This window comes from Elgaria multicarinata, chromosome 23 (assembly GCF_023053635.1).
Source record: "Elgaria multicarinata webbii isolate HBS135686 ecotype San Diego chromosome 23, rElgMul1.1.pri, whole genome shotgun sequence".
NCBI lineage: Eukaryota > Metazoa > Chordata > Lepidosauria > Squamata > Anguidae > Elgaria > Elgaria multicarinata.
In genome coordinates this window covers 7,423,667-7,441,502 of record NC_086193.1, presented here as the reverse complement: position 1 = coordinate 7,441,502, position 17,836 = coordinate 7,423,667, and the positions used below count along the sequence as shown (strand labels likewise).

The window sequence follows — 17,836 nt, the reverse complement described above, 5'->3', positions numbered from 1 at the left end:
TAAACAATAAAGAGGGAAGGAGAATGCAAACAGGCACAGGGAAGTGTAAACAGGCATCGGGTAGGGTGAAGCTGACAGTATGGAGTTAGAACAAACTCAATATTTAAAAGCAATAGGGAAAAGAAAAGTTTTTAGCTGAGTTTTAAAGCTGTGATTGAGTTTGTAGTTCTCAAGTGTTCTGGAAGAGCGTTCCAGGCGTAAGGGGCAGCAGAAGAAAAAGGACGAAGCCGAGTAAGGGAAGTGGAGGTCCTGGGGCAGGCGAGAAGCATGGCATCAGAGGAGCGGAGAGCACGAGCGGGGCGATAGTGTGAGATGAGAGAGGAGAGATAGGCAGGAGCTAGACCGTGAAGCGCTTTGAAGGTCAGCAGGAGAAGTTTATATTGGATTCTGGAGTGAATTGGAAGCCAATGAAGAGATTTCAGAAGTATTAAAACATCCTAAAAACATCCTAAACTTCCCCTGGGTAGGCCTGCCGGAAGAGATCAGTCTTTATAGCTTTCTTAAACGCTAAAAGATGCTGGAGATGCTGAGGAGAGAGCTGGACTCAGAAGCTCCCTCTAGCAACTCAGTCTATCCATATTATTTAAAAGACACGCTCAACTTTTCCCTAAAAGGGAATTTCAGAGTGCCCCTGGCAATGTCCACTGACCTTTGACCCTGGATATGAGGGTCCCCGCTGCTGTCAAGGTCTCCACGGTGTTGAGCAGGGGATATTTGCTGATGACCTGTCGGAGAATCCGTAAGGTTTCCCCCAGACACTCGTGGGCGAGAGGCCGCCGGGACTCCACCCCATCTGCCAAAAAAAAAGGGTCAGTGTGGGCATGTGAAGGGCGGCAGGGGAAACGCCAGGCAGTGCAGTTCTAGGGCAAGTCTTTGCCGCTTCAATTTCTGCATGCCACGCAGCTGCTAAAGGCGAAATGAGGACAGGGCTCCTGTATCTTTAACAGCTGTATTGAAAAGGGAATTTCAGCAGGTGTCATTTGTATATATGGGGAACCTGCTGAAATTCCCTCTTCATCACAACCGTTAAAGCTGCCCTCTTTTAAATCCGGTCACTCTAGTATAGCTCCTGCAGCTTTAACGGTTGTGATGAAGAGGGGATTTCACCAGGTTCTCCATATATACAAATGACACCTGCTGAAATTCCCTTTTCTATGCAATTGTTAAAGATACAGGAGCCCGGCCCTCCTTTTCATAGGGTCACCCTAGAAAAGCTAGCAGCGATCAGCAGAATTTGGGCGAATTGCATGGTTTTCGAATGCGATCAAAATCTAGTCGAGATTTCAAGGACGATCTTGCCATCAGGCACTTTACAAAATACAAAAGGGCATCTTTCTTCCTTTCGTCATACCTCTCACCACCACCACCACCACCACCGTTTACCACTCTTTGTTTACTCTAATATTCTCCTTCTGGTTTGACAGTTTGCCAAATGTTGCTTTCAGTCTGAAAATTGAGAGGAAATCTATTAATTAGACTGCCTTAAATTGGTGAAGGACTGTGCAAGCATTTTTTATTATTTATTATTGCATTTATATCCCGCCTTTTCCCCTGCAAGCAACCCAAGGCGGCGTACATAATCCTCCTCCTCCTCCTCTCCATTTTTATCCTCACAACAACAACCCTGTGAGGTGGGTTGGGCTGAGAGTCTGTGACTGGCCCAAAGTCACCCAGTGGGTTTCCATGGCTGAGTGGAGACTAGAACCCGGATTTCACGACTCCCAGTCAAATATACCACACTGGCTCTTTTTTCCTCTCTCACCCTCACAACAACCCTGCAAGGTAAGACGGTGCTAGGCCTAAATCCCTCCATCTAGCCTAATTCCCTCCATCTAGCACAGCCTTCTTCAACCTGGGGCGCTCCAGATGTGTTGGACTACAACTCCCAGAATGCCCCAGCTGGCTGGGGCATTCTGGGAGATGCAGCCCAACACATCTGAAGCGCCCCAGGTTGAGGAAGGTTGATCTAGCAGATCCTGAGGGTTCTGTGAAATATAAATAAAATAGCATTTAATAGTATTATATTTTAAAAACAACTGATATACCCAGCATTACTCAGGCCCCCTAAGACAGATGTCTGCTAGGTAATCATCTTAAAGTGGCAGGCTGGTGTTAAACAAATTAAATTTCTTTATTACATTTATATCCCGCCTTTTTTCCTCCAAGGAACCCAAGGCGACATACATAATCCTCTCCATGTTATCCTCACAACGACAACCCTGCGAGGTGGGGTGGGGTGAGAGTCTGTGAGTGGCCCAAAGTCACCCAGTGGGTTTCCATGGCCAAGTGGGGACTACAACCCGGATCTCCTAACTCCCAGTCCGACACTCTAGCCACTACACTACACTGGCTCTCACACTGGCAGGCTTTGGGGCTTCACAGAGCTCTCCCCCAGCAGTGCTGCACTCAGGATGCCTCCTTTCTCCTTCTTTCTGGCTTTGCAACTTTCCTTTCAAAAGGTGCCACTTTTCCATCCCAACACCTTCCTGTTGGGGAAAGTATCCTGCTGGTTGAATTTCTGCCTGTGATGCAGATCTTAAAGGTGCCATCTCTATGAGGAACATTTAATTCTTGAACCTGATGAAGAGTTCTGTCAAACTCTTACCTGTGGGCTTCCTGGCTGGCTGTTGAGAAAAAGCAGTTGTGATGTGATTGTATGAATGATTGCATCAAGGTTCTTTTTGTGCTGGGTTTAACTGAGGCAGACTTGCACCAGGGCAAACATACATTCTATTGATGCAATCATATGTTCTTTGTAGTTGAGATGTTGCGATTGGAGCCCCAAAAAGGTAGCCAAACACTTCTTGATTTAGTTAGAGGTGATTTTTTTTTTGCAGGTAATTTGGGGAAAATGGTTTCCCTTTCTGCGAAATTAGTGTTTTGTTGGAGCAGAAAATGGTGGATTTGTCCAGACGTTATGACCTATTTGGGAATACTTATCTAGGGTGACCACATGAAAAGGAGGACCGGGCTCCTGTATCTTTAACAGTTGCATAGAAAAGGGAATTTCAGCAGGGGTCATTTGTATATATGGAGAACCTGGTGAAATTCCTTTTTCATCACCACAGTTAAAGGTGCAGGAGCTATACTAGAGTGACCAGATTTAAAAGAGGGCAGGGCTCCTGCAGCTTTAACTATTGTGATGAAGAGGAAATTTCACCAGGTTCCCCATATATACAAAAGACACCTGCTGAAATTCCCTTTTCTATGCAACTGTTAAAGATACAGGAGCCCTGTCCTCCTTTTCATATGTTCACCCTAATCTATCCTGCAAACAGCCCAGCAGCAAGCAGTCACCTGGAGGTGGGGGGGATTATCCCCAGAGACATTTCTGAATTGATCAAGCTGAATCTGAATAAATTGATTAATGAGATAGCTCGGGGTTTAGATAGATGTACATCTTTAAAGTTGAACTCGTGGAATAAGGTGAATAGTAATTCCAAGAAGAATATATTATATGTATGATTCCTCCGTCCATATAGGTCAAATATTTTCAAAAAAGCCATGCTTCGTTTCATAACTGGAGTTGGGGTTTCCTCTCCGCCACAATTCTCTTTGAAAACGATGCAACTTCCAATTAAAAAGGGTGGGTTTGGTTTTCCAGCTCTGGTTTTATCTCATCATGCTTATTTGCAGACTTGTACTAAATTTTGTTTTCTGCTTGGATCAGATTTTGCACCTTGGCCAGTTTTAGAATTTCTTTGTCTCTCTCAATGGAAGGCATTAGGTTCTGTGAACCTAATCCTGTTAGCTTTGTTGCTAGGAAAGTCTTGGGCGGGGGGAGTGAAGATTGAGCTACTGTCACAAGAGTGACCATTCCTGCCCCGATAAGTTGGCAACCCTGCCCTTGCCAAGTTCCTCCTCAGGATGTTTTGTTTACTGCCAGGAAAGGAAGCTGGGAACAAGGAAGCCAGCCCCTTCCTCGTGGCTTTTCAGATAACCCGGCCACCCATCTAATCCACAACCTTCACCCTGCTGCACTGTCCCTGGTGCATTCTCACCACGGAAACTATTTCTGTGACTAGAATTAGAAAGCAGAGAAATGTTCAGCCTGGGCCTCGTCTTTATGGTGGTGCTTTGGTGCCATGATGCACCCACACGATGCACGTGGAGGAAGGCAAGTGTGAATTTCCCAGGCCCACGCCTCTGGAAAAGAAAAAAGAAAAAAATGGCGGGGGAGGAATGGGGCCATCCTTCCCCCATTTTTTTAATTTTACAATCTGTACCTGCGGAGCTCCGCAGATACAGATAATAAAAATAAAAAGCAGAGGGGAAGGAATGAGGCAGCGAGAGGGACTGGGTGAACCACGTCTCCTCCTTCTGGTTGCCATGTTCCTCCCTACCCACCCCATTTCTTTTTGTTTTTATTATCTGTATCTGTGCAGCTCTGCAGATACAGATAATAAAATTAAAAAAGGGGCGAGGAACAGCCCGTTCCTCTCCTCCTCCCTCCGTGCTTTTAAAAAACTTTTCCAGAGGTGCGGGGCCGCCCATGGCGACCAATCAGGGGGCGCCATGAGCTCCACTGCTAAAAAAGTCAGGGTAAACGCCCAACTTTTTTGGAGCGAGGTTTCCAGGGTTTGCCCTCGGATGGCTTCGGAAAGGTGGCTGCATCCTATAGATGACGTGCTATTACTGTGAAGCCACCCCGGGGCAAACCCTTCGTGTAGACGTGCCCCCCTTCAGCCTAAAATGACAGGCATTCGAACAGCCTACTTCACAGGGTCATTGGGGAAACAATAATAAATGGGGATGAGTGGTTTTCCTGAGATTTTCCCAAGGACTGCAGAGCTGGAAGGCAGCACATGCTGGCATCAGGCATCACCGGGGACCGAGGGTCATAGGGAGGCGGCAGGCCCTGTCTCCTCCCAGGGAGAACGTAACGGCAAAGGGTAGATCTGCCGAACGCCGTCCATCGGCCAGAGAAGGAGCGGCTGCAAAGCGCTTCCCCCATCACTGCCGGATGGAAAACTCTGCAGCCCTGGGCTGCAGAGCAGAAAGGCAGCGGCGGTCCAGCCTCCAGGGCCATTTTTATTTCTAAGGACGTCTCTGGGCCCCACATGGGGCCAGACGCATTCTTCGAACATAAAAATGGGGAGCGGCTTCAGTCCAGTGTGCCCAATCGCCCCCAAAAAACAAGGCAGGAAGAATCCTAGGGTTTGTCTTAGAATCATAGAATAATAGAATAGCAGAGTTGGAAGGGGCCTACAAGGCCATATAGTCCAACCCCCAGCTCAATGCAGGAATCCACCTTAAAGCATCCCTGACAGATGCTTGTCCAGCTGCCTCTTGAAGGACTCTAGTGTGGGAGAGCCCACAAGCTCCCTAGGTCACTGATTCCACCGTCGCACTGCTCTAACAGTCAGGAAGTTTTTCCTGATGTCCAGCCGGAATCTGGCTTCCTTTAACTTGAGCCCGTTATTCCGTGTCCTGCACTCTGGGAGGATCGAGAAGAGATCCTGGCCCTCCTCTGGGTGACAACCTTTTAAGTATTTGAAGAGTGTTATCATGTCTCCCCTCAATCTTCTCTTCTCCAGGCTAAACAGGCCCAGTTCTTTCAGTCTCTCTTCATAGGGCTTTGTTTCCAGACCCCTGATCATCCTCTGAACACGCTCCAGCTTGTCTGCCTCCTTCTTGAATTGTGGAGCCCAGAACTGGACGCAATACTCTAGATGAGGCCTAACCAGGGCTGAATAGAGAGGAACCAGTACCTCACGTGATTTGGAAGCTCTACTTCTATGAATGCAGCCCCAAATAGCATTTGCCTTTCTTGCAGCCATATTGCATTGTTGGCTCCTATTCAGCTTGTGATCTACAACAATTCCAAGATCCTTCTCGTTTGTAGTATTGCTGAGCCAAGTGTCCCCCATGAAGGGTTTGCCCCGGGGTGGATTCGGAGTGGCAGCAGGTCATCTACATGACGCAGCCGCCACTGCGAAGCTATCCAGGGGCAAACCCCGGGAACTCCGCTTCAAAAAAGTCGGGCACTGACCCTGACTTTTTTGGTTGCAGAGCTGATGGCGACCCCCGATGGGTCACCATCGGCTGGGCTGGACAGGGAAGGGGGTTAACCAGGAGCTTGAAGTTGGGCTGCACTGTAAATAAATAAATATTTTTTAAAAAAGGAGGGGGGAGGAGAGGAACGGGGCAGCCAGGAGGCCACCATCGCTGCCGGGCCAAGCAGCAGGAAGGGGAGAGGAACAGGGCAGCTGGCTGAAGAGCTGCATAGAAATAGAATCATAGAATAGTAGAGTTGGAAGGGGCCTATAAGGCCATCAAGTCCAACCCCCTGCTCAATGCAGGAATCCACCTTAAAGCATCCCTGACAGACGGCTGTCCTCTTGAAAGCCTCCAGTGTGGGAGAGACCACCACCATCCTAGGTCACTGGTTCCATTGTCGTACTGCTCTAACAGTCAGGAAGTTTTTCCTGATGTCCAGCCGGAATCTGGCTTCCTTTAACTTGAGCCCATACTTTAAATCAGTCAATACTTTAAAGTAAAAATACTTTAAATCAATGACCCCAGCCAAGCTGCGTTTAAGTGAGAAAGTGTTCCAGGGATTAGCGCGCCCTTGCAGAACTCTTTTGTCTTCTCCCATTCCTGCCAAAGCTCAGAGGCGAAATGTAGGTCCAGTCTGAGTGCTGTGAGGGTGCTACTCGAAGCAGGCAAATCTCTCCAGCGATCTAACTTCGGAGGGAGTACAAAACAGCCCCGCACGCTGGGAGCAGAGCAACCCTCCTGCTCCAGAAACGCTGACTGCATTTTCACCCTTTCCCTACTACAGGATAACCTCGTGTCATGCCCATGACTGACCAGCATGTCATCTTGGGTATGCAGTGAATGCGACACGGGCATCTCCCATCCGGTACTTGTCACACAAGTATGAATCACCCCTGGCACGGATTATTGGAGAAGTTGATGTTGGTGGGGACGGAGGAGAGGAGTTGGGAGGAAAATAGGGTGACAGTTTGCATGGGGTGTGTGTGTCTGTGTCGTTACTCCACAATTATCTATCTTGTGTATATCTAGATTAGTATGTCTGGTAAGTAGGGAATGTTAGAACTGAGTGGGCGTGGTTTATGATGTAATAGTTGGGGGGGGAAAGGAGTATATAAGGAGAGTGTTGGGAGTTTGAGGAGTGAGTGAGAGAGAGTTGTTTATTGAGGTGTTTGGATTCTAGGGACTTCGGAGTGGTGTGAAGACAGTGAGAACATCAGAACATCAGAAGTGCCCTGATGCTGGATCAGACCAAGGGTCTATCAAGTCCAGCACTCTGTTCGCACAGTAGCCAACCAGGGATGAACAAGCAGGACATGGTGCAACAGCACCCTCCCGCCCATGTTCCCCAGCAACAGTTGCACACAGGCTTACTGCCTCGAATACTGGAGATCGCACACAACCAGCACTGCTAGTAGCCCTGGATAGCCTTCTCCTCCAGGAATTGATCCAACCCCCTTTAGAAGCCATCCAGACTGGTGGCCATCACTGCATCTTGTGATAGTGAGTTCCATAATTTAACTCTGCGCTGTGGGAAGAAGTCCTTCCTTTTATTTGTCCTGGATCTCCCACCCATCAGCTTCATGGGATGACCCCCTTGGGTTCTAGTATTTTGAGAGAGGGAGAAAAATGTCTCCCTGTCCACCTTCTCCACCCCAGGCATCATTTTGTACACCTCTATCATGTCTCCCCTCAGCCTCCTTTTTTCCAGCCTCAACAACCCCAGTTGATGTAACCTTCCCTCGTAGGGGAGATGCTCCAGTCCCATGGTAATTTTAGTCACCCTTTTCCCAGCTCTGCACTTTTCCCAGCTCTATAATATCCTTTTTTAGGTGTGGTGACCAGAACTGTACACAATATTCTAAGTGTGGTCACACCATCGATTTGTATAAGGACAGTATGATACTGGCCATTTTATTCTCAATTCCCTTTCTTACAATGCCTAACATGGTTGGTGTGTGGAGAGTTCAAAGTGCTGGTATTAACAGCATGATTCAAAGTTCTGGTAGTAACATTCAAATTATTATTATTATTATTATTTATTTATGTAGCACCATCAATGTACATGGTGCTGTACAGAGTAAAGCCCTAAACGGCTTGGGGCCAGGCTATATGAAGGAACACCTCCTCCCATATGTGTCTGCCTGGACCTTAAGATCATCCTCAGGGGTCCTTCTCCGCGAGCCCCTGCCAAAGGAAGTGAGGCAGGTGACTACCAGGAGCAGGGCCTTCTCTGCTGTGGCACCCGGCTGTGGAATGAGCTCCCTAAGGAGGTTCGCTTGGCACCTACATTATATTCTTTTAGACCTTTTTATTCTCCCAGTATTTTAAAAGTCTATAAATTAATTTGAACTTGCTGTTTTAAATTTGTATTTTAAATTTGTATTTTTTTGCTGCTGCTTTTATCTTGGCCGTGCTTTTATATTGTATTTTATATTATGGTTTTATACTGTTGTTTTATACTTGAATTGTCTTAATTTTGTAAACCGCCCAGAGAGCTTCGGCTATTGGGCAGGACAGAAATGCAATAAATAAATAAATAAAATAAATAAATTAGGCAGGATTGAAAGTATTATATTTTTATTTAAAGCTTTTAAATAACAATAAACTTATTATTATTTTGTTAGCTACCAAATACCATGTGTCAGCTTGGCATTATTTACCTGCCTTACAGTTATTAAACACCCACCCCATATTATACCCACAGTATATTCAGAGAGATCCAATATTAAACCGGTTTCCCTCTTAGCAAGGGGAAAGGTTTTATTTAACCCTCTCTCTCAGGTTTTCAAGTGGTGGCGCTTGGCCCAAGAAGGGTTTAGGCGGCGGGCCTAGCGAAAAGGTCGGTGACATTGCAGGGTCCACTTCAAATAGATGTGGAAACCCATAAACAGGACATGGTGCAACAGCACCCTCCCACCCATGTTCCCCTGTCAACTGCTGTACATAGGCACACTGGTTGTGGAGATACTGATACCCTTTTAAAGCTATCCAAGTGGTCGGCCTTCACTACATCCTATGGTAGTGAATTCCATAGTTGAACTCTGAACTGTATGAATCTCCTACGATTCTTCATGGGATGACCCCATTGGCTTCTGGTATTATGAGGAAGGAAGGAAGACTTCTCTCTATGGACCTCTATCCTTGGCACGTCTACATGAAGGATAGAGAAATAAAAAGTGGGCGTGGGTGGGGAGGAACGGGCAGCCAGAGGGTGGAGACGTGGTTCACCCAGTCGTGTCCTCCTCTGCTGCCTCGTTCCTTCTCCCCAACCCGTTTTTGTTTTGATTTATTGTATCTGCGGAGCTCCGCAGATAGAGATCATAAAATAAAAAGGGGGGGAAGGAACAGGCAGCCAGAGAGAGGAGACATGGTTCGCCCAGTCGTGTCCTCCTCTGCTGCCTCGTTCCTTCTCCCCAACCCGTTTTTGTTTTGATTTATTGTATCTGCGGAGCTCCGCAGATAGAGATCATAAAATAAAAAGGGAGGGGAGGAACAGGCAGCCAGAGAGAGGAGACATGGTTCGCCCAGTCATGTCCTCCTCTGCTGCCTCGTTCCTTCTCCCCAACCCGTTTTTGTTTTGATTTATTGTATCTGCGGAGCTCCGCAGATAGAGATCATAAAATAAAAAGGGGGAGGGAGGAACAGGCAGCCAGAGAGAGGAGACATGGTTCGCCCAGTCACGTCCTCCTCTGCTGCCTCGTTCCTTCTCCCCAACCCGTTTTTGTTTTGATTTATTGTATCTGCGGAGCTCCGCAGATAGAGATAATAAAATAAAAAGGTGGGGGAAGGAACGGGCAGCCAAAGGGAGGGGACATGGTTCGCCCAGTCGTGTCCTTCTCTGCTGCCTTGTTCCTCCTCCCCATTTTTATTTTTATTATTTGTAACTGCGGAGGTCCACAGTTACAGATTACAGCATTTTTAAAAAGGGAGGGGGAGGAACCATTCCTCTCCCCCCCCCTGTGGTTTTTTTTTTAAACTTTTCCAGAGGCGGATTCCTGTTTGTGATGAATAATTACAAATTTAAGAATGTAAAAAGCAGTAATTATATTAAAGGGAAGATACACAAAGACACAAGCAGGTTGACAATGAATTCTGGGTAACAGTTTTAAAAAATAATTGTCAAGGTGACCTGGATTGTATCCAAACAGAAAATGCTGTTGAACAGGTGTGAGACTATTATTCCAGGTCAAACGTTTTTGCTTATTAATGAGTAAACAATATTGTGTAAAGTATACACATCAACAAACTTAATATACAGCCGTCTAGAACAATTTATAGACTTAAGTTTAAATTTTGTGATCAATTCTGAATTATACCTTTGAGAAGGGTGAGCACAGGAAAAGGAAGACAGAGTTCCTGTATCTTTAACAGTTGTATAGAACTTTTAAATATACAGGTTCTTAATAGCTTAATAAGAAATAGAATTTCCTGGCCACAGAAATAACTGCAAATTTTGAGTAAGAACTTCTTACTCAAAATTTGCAATTATTTCCATGGCCAGGAAATTCTATTTCCTGTGAAGCGATTAAGATCTAAAAATCTTTAGCAACGAGAAAGGTTTTTATGTTATTTTATGCAAGTTATATTTTAATGTGATGTTAGAAGTATCTTTTGAATAAAAATTAAAAATGAATCAAAATATGTTTCCTTTACTAATTCTTGTTAGTTAGGGTGACCCTATGAAAAGGAGGACAGGGCTCCTGTATCTTTAACAGTTGCATTGAAAAGGAAATTTCTGCAGGTGTCGTTAGTATATATGGAGAAGCTGGTGAAATTCCCTCTTCATCACAACAGTTAAAGCTGCAGGTGCCCTGCCCTCTTTTAAATCTGGTCACTCTAGTATAGCTCCTGCAGCTTTAACTGTGGTGATGACGAGGGAATTTCACCAGGTTCTCCATATATACAAACGATACCTGCTGAAATTCCTTTTTCTATGCAACTGTGAAAGATACAGGAGCCCTGTCCTCCTTTTCATATGGTCACCCTACTCTAGGGAGGGTATCTTATAAACTGCCCCTGAAAGGACTTCTCCTCACTCACCTCAGTTCTGAATATTGAAGGGGAGCGATGTCTTGAAGAAGGGACTCTAAACTAGGCCTTCGTTCCCTGCCAGAATAGAGTGTCCCTATGAAAAGGAGGACTGGGCTCCTGTATCTTTAACAATTGCATAGAAAAGGGAATTTCAGCAGGTGTCATTTGTATATATGGAGAACCTGGTGAAATTCCCTCTTCATCACAACACTTCAAGCTGCAGGAGCCCTGCCCTCTTTTAAATCTGGTCACTCTAGTATAGCTCCTGCAGCTTTAACTGCTGTGATGAAGAGGGAATTTCACCAGGTTCCCCATATATACAAATGACACCTGCTGAAATCCCCTTTTCTATGCAACTGTTAAAGATACAGGAGCCCTGTCCTCCTTTTCATAGGGTCACCCTACCTCTGAAGCCAAACACATTAACTTGGGAATAAGCACCATTTTGTCACAGAAAAATACAATATATTTTTAAAGTAAGAATCGTAAAATGAGTATGCCTGCCAGGACACCCCATCAAATGATTTTTAAATGAAGAAGGAAGGATGTGGTACAAACAGCACTGCCAGCCCAGGGGGTCTCAGCATGCCCACCAAGGCCCAAATGCTGACGCTGAGGCTATTTGGCAGGGCCAGATCACCTGCACCTGCCATTCTCTAGATTCTAGGGGCATGTCTACACCAGGGGAGGGGGAGGGGAAGGATCTCACGATATGCTGATCACGAGATCCTGCCCCTCAGTCCACATGGGCCGCGCAATATTTATTTATTTATTTATTACATTTATATCCCGCCCCATAGCCAAAGCTCTCTGGGTGGTTTACAAAAGTTAAAAACAGTAAACATTAAAAAAAAAGTATACAAAAGTTAAAACCATCAAAAACATAAAAAACAACAGTATAAAAACAACGGTACCCATTTAAAAACAACAGTTCTGGGGGCCGTTAAAAAACAAACTCAGCGTTGTTAAATGCTGTTAAATGTCTGGGAGAAGAGAAAAGTCTTGACCTGGCGCCGAAAAGATAACAATGTTGGCACCAGGCGAGCCTCATCAGGGACATCATTCCATAATTGGGGGCCCACCACTGAAAAGGCCCTCTCCCTTGTTGCCATCCTCTGAGCTTCCCTCGGAGTAGGCACTCGGGGGAGGACCTTAGATGTTGAGCGCAGTTTATGGGTAGATTCATGTTGGGAAAGGCATTCCGCCAGGTACTGTGGTCCCAAGCTGTGTAGAGCATCACGCCCGTCGTGGCAGCCATTTAAAAAACAAAAAACCAAAGAAGAAGAGCTGGAGCGCATGAGCGCTCCAGCGAAAATTGAAAGGTAAAATAATTTTTAAAAAACCGCTCCCGTTCCCCTCCCTACCCCCAAGGGGTACGGAGCTCCTGAAGAGCTCCGTGCCCCGTTCCTGGCTCCTCGTATTTACTCACGAGGAGCCGGGATGAAACTGGGACAGCGGCCCACACGTCCCACGGTCTCAGGACAATCCCGAGACCCCGGGAAAAATTGGGCTAAAAGCCATCCCGGTTATCCCGGGGAAATGGAGGGGTGTTCGCTTCCTGCTCCTAGGATACGCTGTGCGTCATGTGGATGCACAGGGGTGATCCTGGGGCGATCCCTGGGATAAGACATCGTCTAGACATGCCCTCAGTGATCATTTGGGGGGGGCCTCGGCTTCAGCCTCCAGGTCGAACCCTAACTGAGCTCCTGGCAAATGGTTTCGACCAGAAAGAAGGGCAGAGTCATCCATGGCGCACACACACACACTTACACAGAGACGCGCCCATTTAGTATTTATCAGGGCGCTACCAGCTGTCACGGCCTCAGCATAAACAGGAAAAGCATACGGATGAAAATAGCGACAAGGCAGGAAACAGAACTATCCCATCCCACTCGTCGCAACCCTCTGCCTCGCGTGATGTAGCAACTGACTTGGGAGCAGGGTTGTCTTAAAAATGTGTGAAATTAGGGGGCCGTAGACCCTTCATATACGTTGAGAGATGAGGCAAGGGTCCTGCGTCCTCCTCCACTGTTACATAAGAGGGAGAATTTCTACAGTTACAGATTCTCCTCTCTTGGGGCATTAGTGTGCTGATAAATGTGTGAGCTCAGAGATAGGATTCAGCGGATGAGATTCTGGGCTCATGTACACCAAGCAGATATTCCACTCTGAAAGTGGTATGAAAGCGGTCTATAAAAGGCAGGAGCCACACTACTGCTTTATAGTGGTACCATATACTGCTTTCATACTATTTTCAGAGTGTTATATCCTGCTTGGTGTGGATGTGTTGTGAGCCCCAACAGTCGTCAGTGCACTTCATTACCACTATAAAGCAGCTGTGTGGCTCCTGCCTTTTATAGACCGCTTTCATAGTGGAATATCCTGCTTGGTGTAGAAGAGCCCATACCGTCTTTCCCGAAAATAAGACAGCGTCTTATATTAATTTTTGCTCCCAAAGATGCGCTAGGTCTTATTTTCAGGGGATGTCTTATTTTTCCATGAAGAAGAATACGGTACACATTTATTGTTGAACAAAAAAAAAGGTCTTATTTTCAGGGGGATGCCTTATATTACAGCGAGAGGCAAAACTGGAAGTAGGTCTTATTTTCGGGGGATGTCTTACTTTCGGGGAAACAGGGTAGTTAACTTAGAAGAAGTGGATTCAGTGTATGAGATATAGGCCTCATCTACACCAAGCAGATATTCCACTATGAAAGTGATATGAAAGCAGTATATAAAATGCAGGAGCCACACTACTACTTTATAGTAGGGTGACCATATTTGGGAAACCAAAAAAGAGGACACCTAGCATACGGTGACCATTTGAAAAGGAGGACAGGGCTCCTGTATCTTTAATGGTTGCATAGAAAAGGGAATTTCAGCAGGGGTCATTTGTATATATGGAGAACCTGGTGAAATTCCCTCTTCATCACAACAGTTAAAGCTGCAGGAGCTATACTAGACTGACCGGATTTAAAAGAGGGCAGCTTTAACTGTGGTGATGAAGAGGGAATTTCACCAGGTTCCCCATATATACAAATGACATGTGCTGAAATTTGCTTTTCAATACAACGGTTAAAGATACAGGAGCGCTGTCCTCCTTTTCATATGGTCACCCTAACCTAGCATGTGTGTGGGGAAGCAGCTTTCTGAGTCCTGCAGAAAGTACGTTATTCCCCCGCTACCTTAAAGAACCCGATTGGAGTGGAGGAGGGGAAAGGATTTCATTCTGCACCACCACCATCCACTCCAATTGGGGCCTTTTCTATAATGTCCATGAATGACCCACTTTCCCCTTTAAGACCTCAATTGGAGCTCGGGGTGGGGGAATGATGTGCCTCAAGAAAGCATGTCATTCCCTCCTGCCATGCTAATGGCAGCCTTAAAGAGGAAGGCGTGTCATTCCAGGACATTATTGAAAATTATAGAAAATCCCCCCTGACACCATGGAAAGAACAAAAACCAGGACAAATCCGGGGAAATCCTGACAGTTGGTCACCCTACTTTATAGTGGTCTTGAAGTGCACTGAAAACTGTTGGGGCCCATGACATATACCGTATCTCTTCGATTCTAAGACGTACTTTTCCCCTCATATAAACATCTCTAAAAATGGGGTGCGTCTTAGAATCGCGGGTCGTTTATTATTTCTTAGAATCAACGCTTTTTTTTCTGTTGGTGGTACTGAAATGAGTGTGAGTCTTACAATCGATGGCGTCTTAGAATCGAAGAAATATAGTGCCATATACTGCTTTCATAACCGCTTTTATAATGTAATATCCTGCTTGGCGTAGATGTGTCAATAGGCCCCAACAGTTGTCAGTGCACTTCAATACCACTATAAAGCAGTAGTGTGGCTCCTGCCTTTTATATACCGCTTTCATAGTGGAGTATCCTGCTTGGTGGAATATCATAGTGGAATATCCTGCTTGATGAGCCCATAGTTAACTTAGAAGGAAGAAAAGAACTTGATTATTGTGTTAGAGAATATAATTCACATTTATGATATGTCAAGAGCCGAAAATATAACTTAATTTTTGTGTGTGTGTTTTTCTTTTTTCCCCCCTCCCTCTCCCCTTCTCCCCCCTCCCATTTAATTAATTAATTAATTAATTTGTTACATTTTTATACTGCCCAATAGCCGAAGCTCTCTGGGCGGTTCACAAAAATTTAAACCATAAAAAGCATGATGTAATGCTTGGATGTAATGTCATTACGCAATGCTTTTATGTTATGTATGTTTGCAAAACAGGGGGGGGGGGGGAAATATAAAACGCCCAGAGAGCTTCGGCTATGGGCGGTATATAAATGCAATAAATAAATAAATCATAAATAACAAAAATTGGACTGGAAAAGCAAGTAAAAAATTAACTGAAGGGGAAAGGAGAAAGTACGGGACGGGGTGGGAGATTTCGCCAGCATGGTAGCGCTTCAGGTGAAAAGACGCATGAGCTGAAAGAGCGCAACAACGCATAGATGTGAAAGTGCCCAGGACTTGACTCGCTAAGGAAACAGAGGGGGAAACCACGGATGAAAACCGGATAAAAAAGTAGGTGTGATGGAGCACTTTATGAATGCATGTTGGCAACAAAGGTGCGCATATGAGAGCCAGTGTGGTGTAGTGGCTAAGGTGTTGGACTGGGATCTGGGTTCAAGTCCCCACTCGGCCATGGAAACCCACTGGGTGACTTTGGGCCAGTCACATATTCTCAGCCCAACCTACCTCACAGGGTTGTTGTTGTGAAGATAACATGGAGAGGAGGAGGATTATGTACGCCGCCTTGGGTTCCTTGGAGGAAAAAAGGCGGGATATAAATGTGATAAATAATAATAATAATGTTTGTGGGAGAGGCAAATTAAATGAAAGCTGTAGCAAAATCCTGTTGGAGGTCCCTGAAGACCACGGTCCTGTCGATGGGCACTCACCCTCCTGGAGCACCACGTCCTTCAGCTTCTCCAAACGCTCCGCAAAGTAACCCACTTCAGCTAGGAGCTGCGAAATGTCGTCTGGCTCCATCAGGCTGCCTTCGCTGTTCTCGCTGGGGCTGTAAGCGGCCTGAGGCTTGTGCCCTTTGGAGAGCCCCCTGGGGATGGCAGGGGAGAGCGGGAATCCCGCAGCACTGGCATGGCGGCTCAGGCTGGTGGGGCGCTTGAGCGTAGCGGTCGGGATTGACGACAAATCCACGAGGCTGGAGGTGGACAGCTCCAGGCCCTCTCGCCGGGGCAGTTCCTGCAAGGATCAAAATGCATTCCATCTTTGACAGGCCTGCAGCAAAAGGTGTTATGCTGCAGGACCAAGCAAGACGACTAACAGGGAAATGTAATATGGGGAAGGTGTGTGTAGTGGGAGCAGGGGATGTGACTCCAAAGAATCACTGCAGACAAGGCTGGGCAAACCTGGTAATAGAATCATAGAATAGCAGAGTTGGAAGGGGCCTACAAGGCCATTGAGTCCAACCCCCTGCTCAATGCAGGAATCCACCTTAAAGCATCCCTGACAGATGGTTGTCCAGCTGCCTCCTGAAGGCCTCTAGTGTGGGAGAGGCCACAACCTCACCAGGCAACTGATTCCATTGTCGTACTGCTCTAACAGTCAGGAAGGTTTTCCTGATGTCCAACCAGAATCTGGTTTCCTTTAACTTGAGCCCGTTATTCCGTGTCCTGCACTCTGGGAGGATCGAGAAGAGATCCTGGCCCTTCTCTGTGTGACAACCTTTTAAGTATTTGAAGAATGCTATCATGTCTCCCCTCAATCTTCTCTTCTCCAGGCTAAACCTGCCCAGTTCTTTCAGTCTCTCCTCATCGGGCTTTGTTTCCAGACCCCTGATCATCCTAGTGGAAATGTAGTCCCCATTTCCAACTGCTCATTAAGTATTTTTTAATCAGTTCTCAATACATATGAACTAGAACGATTTATATAAAAAAGGTAATGGCAAGCACTTTTATTCAAGATGTATGTTAGAGTGACCCTATGAAAAGGAGGACAGGGCTGCTGTATTTTTAACAGTTACATAGAAAAGGGAATTTCAGCAGGTGTCATTTATTTTCATGCAGCACCTGCCTGGTGAAATCCGCTCTGCATCACAACAGTTAAAGCTGCAGGAGCTCTGTCCTGTTTTGTATCTGGCCAAGAGGGCAGGGCTCCTGCAGCTTTAACTGTTGTGATGAAGAGTTGATTTCACCAGGTGCTGCATGCATACAAACAACACCTGCTGAATTTCCCTTTTCTATACAACTCTTAAAGATACAGGAGTCCTGTCCTCCTTTCCATATGGTCACCCTAGGTATATAAGACATCACTTCTTCATATTCAGAAATGCTTTATGTGCTTTTCTTTGGGCAACTTGGTACACCAGGGAACCAGCTGTTTTTGCTACACTTTTCTTTGGGCAAAATCATCAACAACAACAGAAAAATCAAGCAACTTTGCCTTGTCGATGTTAATGCTCAAAACCGCGAATCCGTTCAAACGTTCTTGCAGAAAGATTCAACCGTACCGCCAAAGAACACAAAACAGAACACATTATTGACTGCACTGCATTACTAGATATCACTCTTGCTATCCTGCATTCATATTCTGCTTAATTTTATCTCCCACCTTTGCCTCTGAGGAATGCATTTTATGAAGTCTATTAGGAACTGAATCGCTTGATCTAGCCTTTCGTGATTGCTGTCAGCGCCATTTATGTGCTTTTATCTCATCTCTGCTGGAGGTGGGGTGTGAAGACACCTTGGCTTTTTCATTGTCCCAAAATGGAGTCGGTACTGCTCACTCACAGGAGAGCTACTTTGTAACAAATCTTTACC

General features: G+C 45.9%; 1 protein-coding gene across 3 annotated transcripts in view; it reads right to left on the bottom strand.

The window, feature by feature from the left end:
• Positions 1-17,836, bottom strand: part of ARHGAP45 (Rho GTPase activating protein 45) — a 77,904-nt gene that overhangs the window by 42,873 nt on the left and 17,195 nt on the right. For all 3 annotated transcript variants that reach the window (XM_063147247.1, XM_063147246.1, XM_063147248.1), the window contains exons 2-3: positions 15,956-16,259; positions 650-793 (exon numbers count right to left, since the gene is read on the bottom strand). In XM_063147247.1, coding sequence (XP_063003317.1) covers positions 650-793; positions 15,956-16,259 — 448 coding nt within the window. The remainder of the gene's footprint in view (positions 1-649; positions 794-15,955; positions 16,260-17,836) is intronic.